We start from the raw sequence: 21022 nt of genomic DNA on the forward strand, positions 1-21022 counted from the left end.
TCAACCAACTTAGATATCATCAGATGTTTTTATTTTTATTGAAAGTTCGATATCAAAGCCATTTCAAATACATACATTCGCAATCTATCTTTCCCTGGCAAGTACATTGGAACTCAGTACACAATCTTAGATATTTCAACGTCCCTTTTTCAGGTGCATTTTTCTAGCATTCTGCCATCAATGTGTAATCGATTTCATCCTAGTAAGCTCTCCGGAAAGTTTCATTTATCCACGAAAAGAGTGTTTCAAATTCTAATCTTTGTACAACTTTGTTTTGTTATTGAAAAATGGAATTTTGTTTTCTTTTTCCAATCGGAACAGTTTGAAAACAACACTAGTAGTCAAATTCACTTCACTCGAAGGGCAGCAGTCATCACTTTCAGCATTAAGCAATGACGTAATACTTTCTCAATATCTAATGCAGAAAACAGCACATAGTACTCCCTCAGTCTGCAGATTGCGTAATAATGTGCGTAGAAAGTCTTCTGTGTATTTCGGGACGTTAGAGTAACATCCACTGCACTAACATTCATAGTAGATAGTTATCATATATCAACATATTGAATATTTTACGACCGATCCTGGAACTTTCCGTTAAAATGAAGATCTTCGCTCTATTTTCAGTAATGTACAGAACAAATCATAAAAAGACGTTAAATTGCTACTCTATGTATCGTAGATTTTGTCACAGCCGCAACTTTTATTCGTTGTGTTGTATTTTACATAATGACATATCTGTGCGAAATAAGAGTGATTTTGCGTTGATATGCAAGCCACGTAGCAAAAGCTATCTCGCAGTCATGGCAGTGTTGCAGATCCCCTGCCAAGTTCCGGTTTTTTTTCTATTGCAAAGTAATAATGGCTTAAATCCTTGTAATTGTTTGAAATGTACTGTTTCACAAACTCGTGGATAATTCATCGAATTACAGAAATGAACAGACGGAGTATGAAGTTTCAGGAGGGACATTCTGGAAGAGCTAATGAGGGATCGAGATGCGCCAATTAGTGTGAACAAAAACTTTAAACTCTCAAAAGTTTATGTTGTCTTAACAAAATATTTTGGTACCCTATAACTGATTGTGACGTTATGAACTGCACAATTATCCTTAAGATTTTCATTACATCGATAACTTCCAGTAATCATTACTTTTTGGTAAAACTGAAGAATTTCCAGTTTCATCTGCGTGAAAAGTTGACAAGTATCTGAATTACAACGTCATTTTAGTAGTCTAAAATATACATTGAATATGTATGCTAAAGAGAGTTGTAAACAAAACATTGAGAAAATAAACAACTTTTAGACATAAATTGGCCTGCATAGTAATGAAAACATGTTTTCCTCATATAAGCTTTCAACGAACATGTTGTTATCAAGTTCGCAGAAACGAATATCGGCTGAATTAAGCTGTATTTTTTTTTTCTGAATGAAGCATGACGAGTAGGAAACGCAGGGTCACGTCCCACATCCATATCCCCTGGAATGATATGATTGTCGATACGTCTTGAAGCAGCTCTTCCGCAAGTTTGTTATAAAATTGCAACGTGGTGAACAGATCTATGTGATATCCGAGGCACAATTTACTTGGGGTACCATTACGTCTCTGCCACAGTACTTAGGACGGGTTTAGAAGCTGCCGCTTTATGTCCCTTCTGAGTCCTCCCTACCAGTGCTTTCTCCACCTGCACTGGTGGGAGCTTCAGGACGCTACTCTGCTTCTCATTACCAGTCTGTGGCTCCGGCGGCGCCGATGTAACATCAGGGTTGACAATGTCCGGCATGTGTTCAACGAGTCCCTGACCGATGCTATCGCGGCGGCTGCCCCGTGTATTTTCCCTCGACACCGGCATGGCGAGCATGACATTGGGGTCATCTATCATGAGTCCTTCCAAAGCTTTCCGCAGCTCGGGAGAGAACTCCTTGCGGAGTTGGTTGAGGTCGAACGGTGGCGGCGTCTTTGCGCAACTCTTGGCCCTGGCCGCCGCTGCCATCGTCTTTCTGTCAATGTTAATTTTTACCGGTATTTCCTTCATCACCTCCATGATGTCATTCTCGTCCTCGTCGTCGCTGTCGGCGAACATGAGGAGTTTGGCGGCGGGCGGTGCCTCGACCACGCTGATCCGACGCCCAACGCTCAGGTAGGCATTGGAGGGTGCCCTGCCCAGGAGCTTGCCGTTGTCCATGGCGAGGTTGCTCTGTTTTAAGGCCGGCTGCAGCATTTTCTTGGCTTTCTCAAGGCGTTCATTGTAAGATTCCATATCCTCCTTCTGGGATTTGGTCTCATTCCGGATCGCATACATGTAACGACCTGCGCAAAAAACAGAGAATAATAATGATAAGGATGTAAATTGTAGGTCTGTAGATGTTTCATCAGCATTTACCAGACACCAATTGGACATCTGCCAGTGTCTGAGTCAAGAGGAATTTTGTTCGATGTTTTTATGCACCGGCAGGTCACGAACTCAATTTCTTCCATATATTCGAAACCTAATCTACGTTGCTACCGTACTTCCACGATGGCAGTCATAATGAGAGTAATGGTAAGATTAATGATACCTCTGCTTATAATGTCAATGATTGAAAAGAATGATTGCCACGGTGGTAACCGTACTCATTAAGCCAACAATTGCTCCGAGAGTCTCCCTTCGAATGAAAGAGAGAACATCCTAAAAATAAAAATAAAAATAAACGACCACAAAAATCACATTTTGTATACACAACGTTTTCCTCGAACCGTTCTAATAAACATTATAAATTATATCAAAACAAAAGCAGTGACTGATGTGGAAATGAAATCAAACCAACACAAAATTCTTTTATACTCATGTGCGTAGATATTTGTAGATGACAAGTATATTATCCCACCTACTTCGCATAGTTCAAAGATGATAACTCACTCAACTATCGAAGACATGTGAATATCAGATAGAAGCATCTATAGCGCAAGAGTTACAAAAGCAGCGACAAGAAATCTAACAGATACCTGACGTCTTTAAGAGTGTAATTGTTGATTACACAATTTAAATATAAATCACTGCTGAGATTAGAAATTACCTGTATGGTCTTTATTGGGATTCCCGCTCATCAAAGAGACGATTTGAGAACATTAATTTGCATATGTTTACTGGTCAAGGAAAAAGACTGTATAGGTATTGAAAAAGTTCAGGGTGCATTATGAGGGTCGAATTTTGAAAAACAAGTAAAACGCTATGTAGGCCTGTAATTAAAAAAAAAAAAAAAAAAAAAAAAAAAAAAAACTTGCTTATAATTATTATCTAACACAGCAGATACTCACCTCTTTGTGCATACTTAGAGAGAGAATGTCGATCTTTGTCCCTGTTTTCATCCTTGACGCAGATGGAATGTCTCCTCAGCGCCCGTCTCCCGGCCTCCATCTCGTGCAGTTCCCTCTTCAGCTGCTCCTTAAGTCGCATGATCCTGGCCTCCGAGGCTCGGTGGTTCTTCAGCATCTGCTTCTCGGCTATCGTCAACCGGTTCTTCTCCCCGTTGTTGACGATACCGGTGCGATGACGGGTTCGCGCCGAGTGCTTGCGGATGTTTTCGAAGCGCCGTCTGGCCAGCGCGTCGCCCGGGTCTCGCGGCGCGCGCTTCTTGTGTCGCCGTTCGGCCGCGTTTTCTTCATCGTTTGCCTGCTCACCAGGTTGCTTCGTAGCTGGACGACTAGGCCCTGTACTATCGACGGTGATCATATTGCTCTCAGCTTAATGGATCCCGATGATGAAGTTGATCTACGATGATAACGTGGCCATTTTGACCAAAACTGGTTTTTCTTCGACGCTCTATATTTTTGGTTGACGAACTAATGCAAATGAATGTCTGTAGAAGCAGATAACAATGCTGAAAATCCGTTCTCCAATTGAGGATGTCTACTACAACTTCTGCCGGTAAACAAAGTCTGCAATGAACTTCACAACAAGATTAACTCCGGGGTTTATTGCAATAATCTCTCTCAAGTACGGTATTTAGTTCACGCGTACACGTCACAGAGTGACCACGTCAGAATATGGTGACTCACGTGGAAGCATGACAATAACAATTGTCAAGTTTGTAATTCAGCTACATTTTTTGCGGTGAAAGTAAACGAATACCCACATATCATCAAAAACACAACGTACAGTCGCCAAACATTTTCTCTGATTTCTGAAACCGGTCAGTGATATCACTCGAAAGAAGGTACAATCTGCTCGCGTACAAAATCCAACTTAGTTGTACCTTTCCTGTCAGTTGGTCCGCGACCCTCTCACCCTGGACTCTCCGTTGCGGTTTGTTTCTCCCCCTGACAACAAGCCCTTTTCAACGCCCCTCACTGTAATCAAACTCCTATCAATGCGTATATACGGTTAACTGTTACATCGACTCCCCTTTCTCTCGGTCGGTCACCAGTGTGTAGCGTCGTCCTATAGCTTCTGTTGCCCCCGCTTATCCCCATAATCCGGACGATTTCATCGATTTTGCTAACAATCATCTGCCCAGAAGGACCATTCAGCCTTTTGTGGCGTCACGCAAATCCTATTTATAGAGGGGAAAAGAGGATCAATACTTCAACTGGGCACTCTCAAGCTACAGCCTGTGTTGTTGTTTTTAAGTGTTTTGTCAAGATCCTGGATCCCTGAAAGTCGTCTTAGTATGACCAGTGGTATTTCTGCAAAAATTTCATTTGTTTTATTCTCACATTGAATAGTATAATATAACCATTTTTATCATCATTGTTTTAATATGTATTATCATCACATTGAATAATATAATATAATCATTTTTATCATCATTGTTTTAGTATGTATTATTATTGTTATGATTATTATCATTATTTCATTATATTTATCATCATTATTATCGTCATCATCATCATCATTAAATTTTAATGTGTCTCCATGTTCAAATTTTGCTTAAAAAGTACACGCAGACAGCCTAAGGTTGCATCATTTATTGGATAAGAAAGTTATGAAAGTTATCGTGTTTTCAATGGCAACAAGAAATACAAATTCTAAAAGGCGATGTCGTTATCACCTCACAACTCTTACTTTGATTTGCACTTTAAAAAAAAACAATAAAATAAAATCGTACTTTTGAACAATAGCGAAGTACTCAAGTGCAAAATTTTCCATCTAGGAGGTTACCTCGTTATTGCAGCTCTCCTATAACTTGAAGAATACAGCTAAAATCCTTTTTTTTAAAGGAAATATAGGTAATATTTTTGTAGAAGTCAGTTGTATTCTATAACCTCATCCAGGGAGGTGAGACGCTTTCTTCTCACCTCCCTGCCTCATCGGGTCATCTAGTTTGTACAGTGGTTGAGACCAAAGTCTCTATTTACTAAAATTATCTGAAAGTTAAAGAGAATAGTTATGATTTCTTTTGATTGTGCTTAGTATAATAAGACATACACAATTTCGTGAATTTTACTCTATTCATGAAAGACAACTCGATTGTGATGTATAGATACACCGGAACCGCACCTCGTTGATAAATTACAACCAGAATTGTAACTCTTAGAAAATCTAGAAATGTCAATATATAGATAGGCCTATCGTTTCATCTACAGCTCTGATTTTGACAATCCCAAACGTATTATAGCTCAAAAGTCCACAAGCCGTCACGGTCCAGATAATAATACCATTATTATGTGGAACTCATTGACCGATGATCTTAGACGCAGTACTACTTTACAATGTTTTAAATCGTCCTGTAACAAAAAGTTCTTCTCGCAATACATCACTCGAATTAGAAATATGTCCTTATTAGCTCCCAACTCCTGAACACTGTATACTATCACTTTTCTTCCCCTTTACTTCTCTCTTCTTCTCTGTACTTTTACTATTTGGTTACCCTCTTATTCTTGTCCCTTATTCTCATTATTTTTTGTCCCTTTGTATTATTCTACCTTGTGTTGTCCTTTTCGGTCAAATGACATGCGAAATACTTGAAAGTTTTTTGTTATTTGTTATATGTGTGTATGTGTTCTGTTCCTTCAGTTAAAAAAAAAAATAGAATAAAAAAAATGTTCCAAACCGTAATGCTTAGAGGCCGTTGTCCAAGTCAAGAGATTTGCTTATTGACAAATGGTCTTCTCCACCTGTATACTTAATATTTGTCGTCATGAAATATATGTATTATTTTTATGATTATGTACTGAGAACTCCTGTTTATGTCCATGATTTATGAATATGTTTGATATCGTCATACTTATTTTTGTTTTATACAAGTGGAGAAATAAAACAGGAACTGAAACTGGTGACGAAGATACAAATAGCGCTTTCGATCGAATCTCCCTTTTGATATTGCAGATATAAAAAGTAATGGTAAATTTTACCTAACATCGCATATCAAAAACATGCATACAGTATAGAGATGACTACAAACGTTGTACCTCTAGGTTGTTGTTGTTGTTGTTGTTGATGATGCTGTTGATGCTGTTGATGCTGTTGTTGTTGTTGTTTTTGCACAATCCACAAAGGATTTTACTCCGTTTATGCCTTTCCTCTCTCTCTCTCTCTCTCTCTCTCTTACACTCTATTTTATGTTGCTGAAAATGTGTCAGCCCATTTTTTTTTTAAGCAACAAAGCAGATTAGATGGGTATTCAGGCAAATCAAAGAAATATAAACCTTCTCTTTTTATGTTTATAAATTCAATCACTCAAGGAGATCGCACATTTTCCGCAGTGGGTATTTACTGTTTCTAACATAAGCGTTTATGCTGTGTTGTTTTATATACGTTAACATGGTACTGTGAGGTAAGATTGAATTCAAGGTAATAAACATCTGTCCAGAGACGTGCTGCACAACCACGCGCAGACGGGAAAATGGAAGGAGAAATCGAAATCTGGGTGATGGGAAGTTGAACCAGGGAAAGACTGTGGCAGGAGATCAGAGGTGAAATTTAGTCATTTCGTGGTTTGTTTGTTTGTTTGTTTGTTTGTTTGTTTGTTTGTTTTTAATAGCCTAGCTACAATAATGTTGCGCAATAGCAGCCCTATCTCAAAAACAGAAAGAAGGCACAAGATACAGACTGATGCTGATTCTTCTTCAGATAGTTCTAAACACGATCGTCTCAATTAAAAGCAAGACGCCTTGAAAGAGAATACGTGTGCTTGAAGGAGGGAAGTGTTACGCAGATGATCGGCTTTTAAGTTAAAGTAATTGGTTAACGTGAGAATGGAGGCTTTAAAGGTCTATAATGAAGGAGAAGTCAAATCGATAACTTGATATGTTCCGCTTTTCTTGGGAAGACACACAATACTTCTCGCTGCATTCTATCCATTGGGACAGTTGTGAAGGAATTAAAAAGCTGCACAAACAAACCAAAACTCTCGAACGTCAGATTTCGGGGTATTGGCACGGCACCAAGAATTGACCAGGTCTAAGAATCAATATCACTTGTATACTGAATTTCAGGATTGAAAAGGAAGATTTTCTGGAAGAAACAACGAAATTCATTGTGATGATGATCGTAAGCAAGATCGCAAGATCGTAATACATGTAGATCCAAAGCTGACGTCGCCATCGGTATCCTGAGAGGGTCCAAAGTTCTCGCCATTTATATCGCAAAAAAAAGGCCCTAACACACGAGGGGAAAATTCACTTTAGACCAAAGCAGTTCATAGATCTTTCTACCCAATTAAATAATCTGTCATCAACTTAACATTTCGTTTGCCTGAAACATATTGCCGTCCGGTAACTTAAGGCAAAGGCGACATTACTAAAGTGTTTTCGCCCCAGACTGTAGTAATAAACGTTCATCATTGCAACTCAGTCTATGTTGTCGTCAGTAAATTAGAAGTGGCCCGGTGGCCCGTGGCCAATAAACATTGATGTCTAGCATGTCTAGCCACCAAATGTCAAAAAAGATGAACATTTGGTGGTACTATCGGACAACTTAATTCTAAATGGATTGTTTTACGTTTGTTTTTCACATCGGGCCACTACATATTGTACAGAATCTTTTTCGGACCATCTAAATTTCAGACTGATTAAAAGATTTTAGTGGCCCAAACGGGAAGTTTAGTGTCGAGCCCTGATATTATGTGATTGTATGTGTGTGTGTGTGTGTGTGTGTGTGTGTGTGTGTGTGTGTGTGTAGATATGTTTGTATCTGTGTCTACCCCATGTGTCTACGTTTATTACATATATTTTGTCATTTATATTCTTGTATATACAAGATAGTTGTACAAGCAGATAAGTAATTAGTACAGAGAGAAAAACATGATGACATGTAAGTTACAGTTGATATGTGGGCCTACATCATCACAAAAGCACCAAAACGTGCACCCATGAACACCGGCGACAAGCAGCAGCATAAACTGAAAGTAAAAACAAATAAATAACTGTGTATTCTCCTCATAATTTTGCCGATTGCTCACCCACCTACATTAGGATAGGGTGTCAGTTTTCCTAAATGATATGTTAGCAAAACACTAACGTCGATATGTCTCCTGCATTATGTATTTGTACAGCATGCGTCACTAATTATCATGCAATACTAATTATGGCGTTGAAAATTTTGAAGTGTCCCTTGCATCAGGGAGGTCATCACCTCTCTATATACATGCTTGCATAAATTATAATCATTCTAATACTCCAAGCCGTAATGATTGTTGCAAGCAAATAGTTGATTCTATAGGGCCATTTCTTTTTTGTTCGTCAATGCATCTCTGATGAAGGTCCATGGGCAACAAGGCTGGACAATAAAATGCCTCTTATGGCCATTTCGAACACGAGAAGCATGTTTTGTTAGGGACAGATTTTCATAAATTGCATACATTTGCAAATATTTTACAAAATGTTCACATAAAATCATCGGGGGATGGGTGAAATGCATCGTTATCATGGTCACACTTCTATTTGGAGCTACATCAGGAGAAGCATTCTACTACAAGTAGTCTTATTTTAGTAAAGGTAACGTCTTGATGTAAAGATGTAAACAGCGTGAAAAATAAACATCGATGTTAGAACCAGCCTCGGGCTCTTAGAGACTTCGTGACGACAGAGTTTTGTTGGATTGATCCTCTGTGACTAAAACCTTGAACGGACGTGAGAACATTGTACGTCAGATCTGCCCCGAGCAATATAACATTTATTGACACACCTCCCTTTCTCCCTCCTCTATTCTTTTTCTATTTCTGTCTATCTTTCTCTTTCTCTTTATCTTTCTCAATTCAACCATCCACATTATTATTCCTTGTCTCCCCTTGTGCATACGTTAACTTCTCTCATCTATTCTTAGATGAGCAATCAGGTGACATTTTCGAGCAAACAAGACGTTATACAATAAACTCGGAGAGAAATTGAATGCCCAACTTCGTTTGCAGCAAGGAGGTACTAGGCCCCTAGTACCTCCTTGGTTTGCAGCCTCCTAATGTGGCTTGTTATTATTAGGTGCACATTATGCTTCCCTTCGCTTCCCATTTAAACACAAAGCACGTTCTTCTTTGTATTTTTAAGTACGGTACTGTTTCTCTTTTAACATTAGGATGTGACAATGCTTTACAATAATTTTGAACTTTGGAGGGGGATCACCATGAAAAGAGTTCTTTGATTGATGCATCCCACATACAACCGTAGTATTCTACACATTAAAACAACTTTGAGGTAATAATTATTATGCAGTTAAAGTGCGGCTGATAGAAATGTACTGGGGGATGTATCTGGGACGACAATTTGCCTAATGAAGGTGGAACTACTTTGGTATGTCGTATATATCTATTGCAAATTGCTGTCTCCCAAGTTATCCATAAACGTGCATATCATCTAAGCAGAGATGACAATTTACAGTAAGGAAATGATAGATAAGACTACAGTGATTTGGAGATATGTGTTAATAGCAAAATAGGATATACATCAACTACTACATGCGTTTAGAATCAAATAGTAATTTCTCCCTATACCAATTCAAAGAGTATAATTCTAAATGTCACTGTCTTTTTTAGACCATCTGCGATGTTTTGTTATCATAGTCCACACAGTAAGGGTAAATGCAGCACAGGCCTACCAATAGAGCATTGAGTCATTGATGAATTTGAATTAATGACTTGAAATTAATGAATGGCAAACAAGATAAAAGAAAAATTGAGGTGGTAACATGCTTAAAGATAGCATATTCATATTTGCAACTTCTCAATTTTGCTTGGAAATATGGGGGGGAGGGGGAGTCGTAGAATGCCCTTCTAAAACTAAATGTACTTTTTGGTTCATCTTATATCCTGTATATGGAGTCCTTTGTGTGTGTGTGTGTGTGTGTGTGTGTGTGTGTGTGTATTGTTGATTTTGATAGCGACATAATATTATATCAATATTATGTTGTTATTTTCACATGCATACATGCATTTAAATATACCGACACATTCACAAACACGTACATACACCAGTACCGTACTCTCCTCGTATGGCAAACAGGAATGATGCAGTGACATACCAGTTTAGATGGAAGATTCAAGCAGTTTTATTCGTATATCAGAGTGTACAATGAAGAAGAGTTAGTAAGATATAGCGGCTGGTTATCAGTTATGATTACAGTAAGTAGTCGTATCGTGTTCAATGGCATCCAGAGCTCAATTGTTCTTAGGGATCCCCATCATACCATGGATATGCAAGAAGACCCAGGAGGTCGATTATGTCGACTTATTGAGCATTGACGATGGTCTTCAGGACACCAAAGGCATTAAGATGATGAAAGAAAAAAAAATGTTGGAATATTATGCAAACTGAAACATTATTTGCCTCTGGATATCTTAATCATGCTTTATAACACACTGGTTTTACCGTACATTTCTTATTGTAACATCTTATATGGGCAAATTCGATGTATACCAATGATACCATATTAAGATTGCAAAAGAAAGCTATTCGTATATGTGCAAATGCTGGTTATTATGATCACACAGATCCTCTTTTTTTCTCTCTTAAGACTTTAAAGGTAAAAGATATTCATATATTGCAAAACGCGCTCTTCATGTTCCGTTTCAATACTAATTCATTACCGCGTTCATTTGAAAATATGTTCCATTCAAATGCAGAAGTTCATTCGTATCCAACAAGGCAAGCAACAGACGTGCACTTATGTAACCCCAAAACACTCTTAGCCCATAAATCCGTAAGACACACTGGCCCAGATTTTTGGAATAAATTACCCCCTGAATTACGTAACATCAAGTCCATATATTCATTCAAAAAAGCAGTTAAGAACATGTTGATCACACAGTACCAGCACGATCAGTGATGTTCTTTGCAGAAACCCTACCCTATCCATTCTTTATCCCTGGCTTTTATAGTTTGTTCTTGAGACTCTGCACATACGGGATGCACCTGCCTGTGCCCATTCCGCACTCCTCCCATGGTCTTTGTCTCTGATATCTATCATTGTTGTTATGTCGGGCAAGTTACCCTCTTCTATACGCCCTGGTAGGACGCTGAACTGTGTATACTTCATAGTTGTTTTTATTGCTCTTGTATTCTTAATTCAATGTAACTTTTATTTGACAATAGCAACACTGTATCATGTCTATGTGTGCGTGAAATGTGAATACATCACTGTAATCTATAATCATATGTACACCTGTACGTATTTACTGTGAGTTTGATCTGGCAAGCCTGGTATCGGAAGGTTTCTATCACCCTCTTTTTCCTGCTCTTTCTGTCTCTCCTATTATCCCCCTAACCCGCGAGCATCATGTTGGACCCCCTTCTTTTATTGCATTAACGTATTGTATTATCGGTTGCCAAAGGGTCAAGCTTATAGCTTATTATTGGCGACCGTTCTGTATGGTAATTCGTAACACATGTATTGTAATGTTGTCTTAAATGCATTTGTAATCAAAATTGTTGAAATTGTTGAAACTAGCTATAATGAGTTTCATATTTGTATATCATTATGTTTGATTATGTTGAAAAAAAAAATGTAAATGTTGCCATACGGAGAATGAATAAATCAAATCAAATCAAATCAAGATAACGACTGCTGGAAAGGATCTCGGGAGTTTTACCTGTCTTCATAGACAGTTTGATAGGTAAGTAGATAGATAGATGGATAGATAGATAGACACAGGCAGATTGATTGATTGATTGATTGATTGATTGAGTAATTAATTAATTAATTAATTTAATTAATTAATTAATTAATTGCGTGAGTGAATGAGTGCGTGAGTGAATGAGTGAGTGAGTGAGTGAGTGATTGAGACAGATTAATTGATTGATAGTGACAGCATTAAGATAAGAAAAAAAAAACAGAACCGAAATGATTGGCTACAACAATTAGAGTATTTAATACGTCTAGCTCTCCGATGTGTCCACCATTCCCCTAAGGAACCCTCCTCCAAAGCATTATCATTTCTTGCATTTTGTTGCATTAGACCTACTAACAGTGTCAGGACCAAACGTCACTGAGATTGTAACCGCTGGTGGCATTTAGTGACAGAGTTAAAGAAAATTTGGAATTGCACTTCCGATTACCTAGCAACGTGGACGACGCTCTGCAGCAGCTAGAAAATATTAAGACAAGAGACAAAGATCCTGATACAAGGGCATATTTTGTGTTATAAGGTGCTTTAATCGACAGCATGACTGATGTTTTGTCACGACTATCAGATTTGTTCTGTCATGTCATGAGATTTCTAAACTGGGTCGTATATCAAGGGCTAATTTTTTAATCTCATAACCACGGTTTGGAGTGTATCAGTATGTTCCTTTGAAACCGAAATGTTAACCAGGGGTGTAAGGGTACTTGTAGAACAGAAGAAGAAATTAATTTGAAAAAAAAAAATAAGATCTGAGACTTCATGAAAAATTCATTAAATTGTGAACATTTCAGTGTACTTGAATTGCCGTAAATTCGGTGAAGAGGATTTTCGGCAAAGTAAAAAGATTGAAATAAGATTAAATTCAGAACTTTGCAACATTCTTGATTAACTCAGATGTTTTTTATTTGATTATACGACTCCGCTTGCCAAAAGCAACATTTAGGGGAACTAAATTTTCATGACGTAGACCTATCCTATATGCCTGTCATGCCCTGCCAGTTCCGACCATTTTGGACTGCCGCATATTGAAGTTAAAGTCGTTAAAAAAAGGTATTCATCTGAAGTTTCTAGATCGTTATGTGACATTCTAAAGCTACATTCTGAAGTTACGTCTTAACCAATTTCTGAACAAGTTTAACAGTTAGCATTGCTGTAGCTCCTGTACCGGCTGTTGAACGATTGTTTAGCAAAGCACAGCGCCGCCTGTCGGTCACACTCGCACAGTCGTCTCTTGCAGGAGTTCCATCCATCGTCTAGCGTATAGGCAGTAAGAATAATCATAAAATTGCATCATCATTCTCACTTGTAAATGAAATGCTCAAAGGCGGTGAATGCATCAGATCATTGGTAATATACAGCTATATCGTACTGAGCAAAGTATGCATATAGCACTGTGGTTTCATCAAACAAGCAAACATGAACACACTTTGTTTTTGTATACATAATGTATAATCGTACAGCGTATCATCCTTCACCAATTTCATTATTCGTGCAATAAATTGTTTCATAACCATTAAACAAAGTGGGGATTTATACACACTGCAATAGCAATATACAAGATAAAAGATGAAGGATAACTTAAAGTTGATTTTAAAAAAAAAAAAAAAACTTTCTTGATCGTGATGGAAGCCTCCTCAATGTAATACACAAAGATTCATCACTCAAGTGCGTATAATGTACCCTTTATACTGTAAAAAAAATTCAACTTAACCACTTTGCTTCCGTTAGCATGAAAATAATATGATCAACAAATATCAATTATTAGAACTTTCAGTCAGTGTCGATATCCTAAAAGTGGGAACGTAAGTGAATAAACATGATGTTGCGCTGTGCAGAAATATGTCATACTATCTGTAGAGTGTCATCATTTAGCATGATTCTCTTACTTTCAAATATAATGATATTGCTATTGCTATAGTAGAACCAGAAGTGCAAACTACATTAGAATGTCCAATCATTTATGATTAACATAAATGCTGAAAATATATGAAAGGGATCAGTTCCCCCTTTTAGACTTCCCTGCTTCTTAATCTGTCAAAAAGATTCTTCATTTTTCATTTTTCAATTTCATTTTGTTCTTTCTTTGTGCCTTTTTCCATTTGCAGACCCTTTTTTCCCCAATTGATTCCTTCCTCTAGTCCGAGTCTCTTTTATACAGCCTTTTCTACCTATACACACACACACACACCCGGTTTTGTTTGTTTACACATACTTGTGCTTATCTTGCCTTGCCTGCCTTTTGTGTACTTACAATGTATACAGTTTTCTCTCCCCCAGTTTTTCATATGTGCTTTATTTTATTTCTTTTATCAATATTCTTTTCATTACTGTTATTTCATTGTCATTATTATGACTGTGTGTGTATATGTATACACTTTGATATGTTTGATTTCTTCCCCTTGTTGCCTCCTCCTGGTACACCTTTCAGGGCTCACTGTTTGCTCAGCCCCCCCCCCCCCCCCCCCTCCCTTCCTCTTGCTGTTGCTTTTTTCACTCTTTCCCTTTCTTTATCCCTCTGGTGTTCCCTATCTTCTTTGAGGTTGCCTCCCTATTCATCCTTTTCCTTCATTGGTTGCCTCCTTGATCCTCATGATCATCACTGACCCCCTCTGCCTTTTGTCTGTCCCCCCTCCTCTGCCTATTGTCTGTCCACCCTCCTGCTTTAATCCCCCTCCTTTTACCTGTTGGGCTCCTTGCCCATGACCTCCCTCTCCTTTGTTTCTTTGTTCTGTGTACCCAGCTTGTCCCTGTCTGTTCTTGTTGTGTAAAGTCCTTATATGTGATTGCTTTCCCTGCATGTTTGTCATTTTGCCTCTGACGAAGATTCTGCTAGGATCGAAAGCTCAGGCCCCTTTTGACTCCATTTTACTCCATTGGCTCGCCCTTATTGGATAAGCAGTTTTCAGCAGCTTTTTTTGCTACAAAAAGATTAAGGAATACACTTGAGCTAAAAAATAAAAAAAAATAAAAAGTTTATCATTTGCACACATCAAATGGTCGCACTCATATAAGACATGACCGAATGTTGGCGCTGTTGGCGCTGTAAGCAGCAGAATGCATTTCTCAACTGGCGGAGTTAACCATTTTTGAGACTCATTTTGAATCATTTCTAGTTGCAATACAATAGCATGAAAATCGTGTGTCGTCATGAACATGTTCCCGCGAGCTGTGTATCTTATTTCGTTGTACTGTTGAGAATGCCGAAATACTGTTGAACCAGACAGAATCGATTCAGATCAGATCCAGTACTTACCACATGTGATCCAGGGAGAACCCGATTCGCAGTTATACTTTGAGTAACGGTAATTAGTCCAGTAAGGAGATTCAGAGCAATCGCGTTTTATACCGTCGTAACATTCGTCGTGGACTTTGCAGCATCTACACATACAATGAAATGGGTAAATAAGTCAGTTAATATACATTCAGTCATATAGTTTATCTCATTTCAATTATTTCAACAACTTGAAGGAAATTATAAACCACACAACACAAAATCATTACGCAACAAACACACACACACACACAAACACACACACACACACACACATAGGCCTATAGAGAGAGAGGGGGAAGGATGGAGAGCGCGCGTCCTAGAAAAAAAAAAAGAACTCTAAGACAGGGGCTTGTGCAGAAGCAATGGACGTAATTAAGTGTAGGCCCGTGATTGAAAAAAAAAAAAAGATCAGCTACATTCTGATTGACTAAATCGTAGAATCTGGTGATGATGACTGGAGTATGATTCACAGCATTTTGTATGGCATCATATCCGTCACCTTTTGTTCCGCGTGTGCATCTTTCACAGTGTACTCAATGGAGGAGGGTGCTGAAGAGGGTGTCCCCACCAAGCGCGCCGGAACACTTCTGTTTTTTTTTTTTTTTTGTTTTTTTTTTTTGGGGGGGGGGGCAAAATCTCAACAGGGGCACATTTATGTGACGATGTCAGATCCTCGGCGCGGGAGCGAAGCGAGTGAGGGGGGGGGTGGAAAGGGGGATACCCCCCCCCCCCTCCACTGTAGGGAGCTTTTGTAAAACAGGGTACAAAAGTCGCGTTTATAGACCATTAAAAAGCAAATTTCTAGGGAATTAAACATAGTGAAAAATAATCAGTGCGAAGGACTGATTATTACATACGGGAGTACATAATAATGTGATTGTGTGAGATCCTCGGCGAGGGAGCGAAGCGACCGAGCGGGGGGAGGGTGTGGGAGGGGGGATACCCCATCCCACGGTAGGGACTTTTTGTAAAAACATAGTATAAAAGTCGCGTTTATAGAGAATTTAAAGCAAATTTCTAGGGAATTAACATATTGAAAAAATCAGTTGGAAGGACTATGATCATAACATACGGGAGTACATTAATAATATGATTATGATGGTGCGAGGGAGCGAACCAACCGAGCGGGGGAGGGTGTGGGAGGGGGGCCCACGGTAGGGACTTTTTGTAAAAACAGAGTATAAAAGTCGCGTTTATAGAACATTTAAAAGCACATTTCTAGGGAATTAACATATTGAAAAAAAAAAAAATCAGTTGGAAGGACTATGATCTTAACATACGGGGGTATATTATGTGATGGTGTGAGATCGTCGTCAAGGGAGCGAAGCGACCGAGCGGGGGAGGGTGTGGGAGGGGGATACCCCCTCCCACGGTAGGGACTTTTTGTAAAAACAGAGTTTAAAAGTCGCTTTTATAGAGCATTTTGAATTTAATTTCTGAGGAATTAAATTCGTTCGAACAATAAAAAATATTCTTATACTGCTAGAAAGCAAAGAAGAAAATGAAATGTGTAAGGTTTACTAAAGGTATGTTTCAGCGGGCACACTCGAGGACACGAGGCTACCATCTATACACTAAATTTATTCATAAGTTACTATTAGTGTATAGATACAATAATGTATGTTGTTAGTGTATTATAATTTTCGCCCCGTTAGGGGCGAAAATTTTTGCATTTTCAGTTATGAAATTACAACATTTAGACAAGAAATATGCCTTTATTGTTCATTTTGGTCTTTAGATCAGTGATTAATTATTTGTTACAGGGGGCACTTTGGGGGGGCAAAAACTCGTTTTGCCCCCCCAACATTTTGTTTGGGGGGGGGGGGCAAGTGCCACCCCTGCCCCCCCCCCCCCCCCGCTTCCGGCGCCCTTGGTCCCCACCCACATTGAGGAGTCATTGCATTAGTCTGCTCTTTTGTGGAATATCCGAAATATTTTCATTTCAAAAGAACTTTTCTCTTTCCATCAAATATATCTTGGGATTTTGTTTGCAGATTCAAAATCTATTAAAAATGCTAGAAAATAAAGGGACATAATATTATACGCTTTAGAAATCGCGATCGGGATCCCTTCATCGCCTATGGTTAAGACCGTGACTATAATGTTGTGGTGTATGAAAAGAATCAAGGAAAAACTCCCTTTTCATGGACAGCTAATGACAATTATTATTTACAATTAAGGTGGGGTGTTTTTTTCGTATCTACCATTATATTTTCATCTTTGTAACAATACCATCAATATCATTAGCATTTTTGTTGAATGGCACATTAACAATCACATCTCGAAAATATCAAGTGTGATGTTGTAAATGTGAAAGGTCCTTGGTCCTTAATAGAAAATTGCGGTTTTGGGGGTTTTTTTTAAACAAATAGTTCACCTGTCGGTACCGTCCACAGGTGTTCCCCTTCCACCAACGCCACACCAGCAGCCGTATCCGTTGTAGTCCCACAATGCTGACCGACCGGTGGCACATCTGACCATTTGCGAAAACTGCAGCACTGACCGCCTACCCCTCTTGCGGGCATCACCTGCAGGGTCTCCGGTTTGGAGAGAGAGAGAGAGAGAGACGGGGGGGGGAGGGGAAAATGGGAAATGGAAAATGGAAAACGCTTTCGTCAGGGCTTACTTGAATTAATGGCCAAAGACTTGACATCAGATACACTTCATTGCTCGTTTCGTATTTGAAGAGGAGGTATGACACACGTGCATAGACTTCACGTTATATGAAGAAATCAACTTTTAGCGGAGTGGGCCTGAGAAGAGCCATATAGGGTGATAAAATTGGACTCCCCCACTCAAAGAATAAATTACATACATTGCGCTTTGTGCGCTTTTGTACACTTTGCCTCAAACTTTTTTCCTGTCCTGTAGAACAGCAACACAATGAAGAATACTTGACGAATGCCGAATATCATAGTAATAGTCCATCGGAGGGGATTTCTGTGCCCCATCATTATACAAATCAAGAAAGAACTTTGATTTTTGCTAATTTACTATTATGAAAGTTACGTGATTAAAAACAACTGTAATGTTTATCTCCGAAAATTACTGACTCCTCCAGAGGACATCTCATCAATCATTCGCCATCAGGTTGATGTTCTATAGCGAAACATCGCTCGATGCAAGAGATGTAACGTTGGGTGAAATATTAATAGCTCTGGTGGAGGACTCTGGAGGACAACTAATTCAAGACAGTTAAGCAGATGCACATGCTCTCTCTCTGACGCTGATTGGATTGTTCCACTCCCGCGAGATCGAAGATTTCGACTAGCTACATAATCAGAGATTAGATCAGGTATATTCTGAGAAGCACATCCACCATCAACACCTTTCCAAGTCAATAATAGAATCTCAAACTTAACTCCTTCACAAACTTGTAACCAGTGCAGGAGTGATGTGAGAAAACTTGGATTTTTTTTTTTACTCACATTGTGTGATTTTCAAGTGATGTGCATGTGGATATGTCTGTAAGACGTCTGCATCAGAGCAATATAAATAAACTCGGGATGAAATGCTTTCGAAGAAAAAAAAATCATGGAAAGTAAACAGATCGTGAAAATCTGCGATAATATAAACAATGAAAGGCGGGAATGGAAGCATCGGCAACACATGACTCAAGGTCTTGAACGTATTATGGATCTGGCTGAATTCAAAGGAAAATTGCAGTCACTTCCTAAGAATGATAATAGAGCAACAAAGCTGACATACTAAGGAAAAAAACTAAGGAAATTATGTTATCAGACTACTACAAAGGGTTTTACAGTCCTTACCACTTGCGCTGACACCGCAGTGAAAAACGATGATCATGACGGCCAAAACGAGCACAGAAAGTTTCGGCATCTTCGTAGCTGGGCAAGTCGTCCAGGCAGGTAAAAGTACAATACTAGAACGATAACTGATCAGCCTATATCTAAGATAAAAACTTGTTATTGTCTCAGGCACAGTCCTGATGTGACTTCTTGCATTCAAATCGTCTCAATATTTATCCTAATCTTCAGACTCTTCACTCTCCATGAATTGAAAATATCCATGCGCGCATAAGTTGCCTTATTTTTTTATTTTTTTTTTGACAGGGTGGTTCTTCCTGTTTTCTTGAAGGTTATTGGTGCACATGACCGTAAAATGATCTGGTAGTTACAAAACAAAAATGTTACACAAGCTAATTACAGCATTCGTCACCGGGAAGTTAACTCTAGATGTATTTCCTGACAATCCATTACTTCCTTCAAAGAGATGCTCAAAACGGGGAATTTAAGGGGCAAAGGATATAATAATTCAATCGCTTAAGGGGCGATCACACATCGCCGGTTTAGATGGCGGTTCATGGCGGTTCTCAACCGCCGTGAACCGTGTCCCAACGATGGCGGAAAGCACTTTAAACGCGATGTGTTTACATTCTCAACACGTTTTGAACACGTCGCTAACGCGGATTGGCGAATTGCCGAACCACCATGAACCGCCATTTAAACCGGCGATGTGTGATCGCTACTATAGTTACACATTTCCTTCCTTATGGCTTAAGCTCAACGACTTATATTAGAACGCGTCGTTCAACGTATGATCAGATGTAACTAATAAACTTGAATATTTTTCCCATCAGTTACATTGATTATGCTTTACTCCAGTTTTATTATACCGTATTATGGAATTTTTGTATGGGGCAACACGCATCTATTTCTTTTACAAAAACAAAAGTTAAAAAATTGAGATTGAGAATAATTTTCAACGTAAATCCACGTGCTCGTACTGAAAATTTGTTTACTGATGATAAAATGCTTAAGGTAAATGATTTATATTTATTTCAGCTGGGACAATATATGTTTAAATACAATTATAAAAAATCTATCACGAAATATTTGATTAGATTTTCAACAATTAAATGTTCACAATTATCCTACTCAACGTTCCAGTGACTATCATTGAAACACATTCGTTTTCAATGGCCCGCCGCGAGGTTCTGAAACAGTCATGACAACACTCTCAAAGAGACTCTGACTATTCCTCCCTTCAAATCAAAACTGAAAAAAAAATTTTGTCATATTCACAGAAACGAATAATGAATAAATTTATTAGTTGATAAATAAATAATGTGGGGTGTTTTTTTTTTTTCTTTTGATAATTCGAGTCTTTGTTTCATTATTTAGTTAATTATCATTAAATTTTAAGTTTCTATCCCATCCATGCCGTGGTGACCTTTCGCAAAAACCTAATTGCAGACCACTTGTTTTTATTTCCCTTTCTTTCTTTGTTATGCCTATCTTAAATTTGTTTTCCTGCCCGTTCCGTCCTTGATATTGTTCCTGTCCTTGGCATTGTCCTTTTTTTCAGTCTGTTTTGCCTGACGTCATGATATTAAAATTTTCATACATCGCTGTACATGGTGTCCTGACGGATCTTGAGATGCCCTTATCTCCCACAGTAATTTACAAAATTTACAAGCTATGCTTCTCTTGTGAATTCCTCCTGTTAATATATAGTTTTAAAAAAAATTGTATTTGTATTTGTACTTGTTTATTTACCAAAAGAAAGTTGATATTGTTATGATTGTATTCATGCTTTGTTGAAGCTATGATTTAAATTCCTTAAAATATTCTGTACTCCTGTAAGCTTTATGTATATTACTTTGTATTACTTTATATGGAAATTAAATCATTTGAATTTGAATTTGAATTTGAAGTAGAATTTGAATTCTAATGAAGAATAGAAAATTCAATCTCACC

The 21022-nt window shown here is 38.4% G+C and overlaps 2 protein-coding genes across 2 annotated transcripts; both read right to left on the reverse strand.

Moving 5' to 3' along the window:
• Positions 1 to 1593: 1593 nt before the first annotated feature.
• On the reverse strand, positions 1594 to 3708 carry LOC140240075 (uncharacterized). Its single transcript, XM_072319886.1, has 2 exons — positions 3294 to 3708; positions 1594 to 2306 (listed from the first exon to the last, which is right to left on the reverse strand). Exons 1-2 carry the CDS (start codon positions 3706 to 3708, stop codon positions 1594 to 1596), a joined length of 1128 nt encoding a protein of 375 aa, XP_072175987.1.
• A 9454-nt stretch (positions 3709 to 13162) lies between these two features.
• On the reverse strand, positions 13163 to 19142 carry LOC140242721 (acidic phospholipase A2-like). Its single transcript, XM_072322484.1, has 4 exons — positions 19073 to 19142; positions 17680 to 17830; positions 15282 to 15406; positions 13163 to 13281 (listed from the first exon to the last, which is right to left on the reverse strand). The coding sequence occupies exons 1-4, from the start codon at positions 19140 to 19142 to the stop codon at positions 13163 to 13165; spliced, it is 465 nt and encodes a 154-aa protein (XP_072178585.1).
• Positions 19143 to 21022: the final 1880 nt, after the last annotated feature.

The sequence above is a fragment of the Diadema setosum genome, chromosome 2 (assembly GCF_964275005.1).
Source record: "Diadema setosum chromosome 2, eeDiaSeto1, whole genome shotgun sequence".
Lineage (NCBI taxonomy): Eukaryota > Metazoa > Echinodermata > Echinoidea > Diadematoida > Diadematidae > Diadema > Diadema setosum.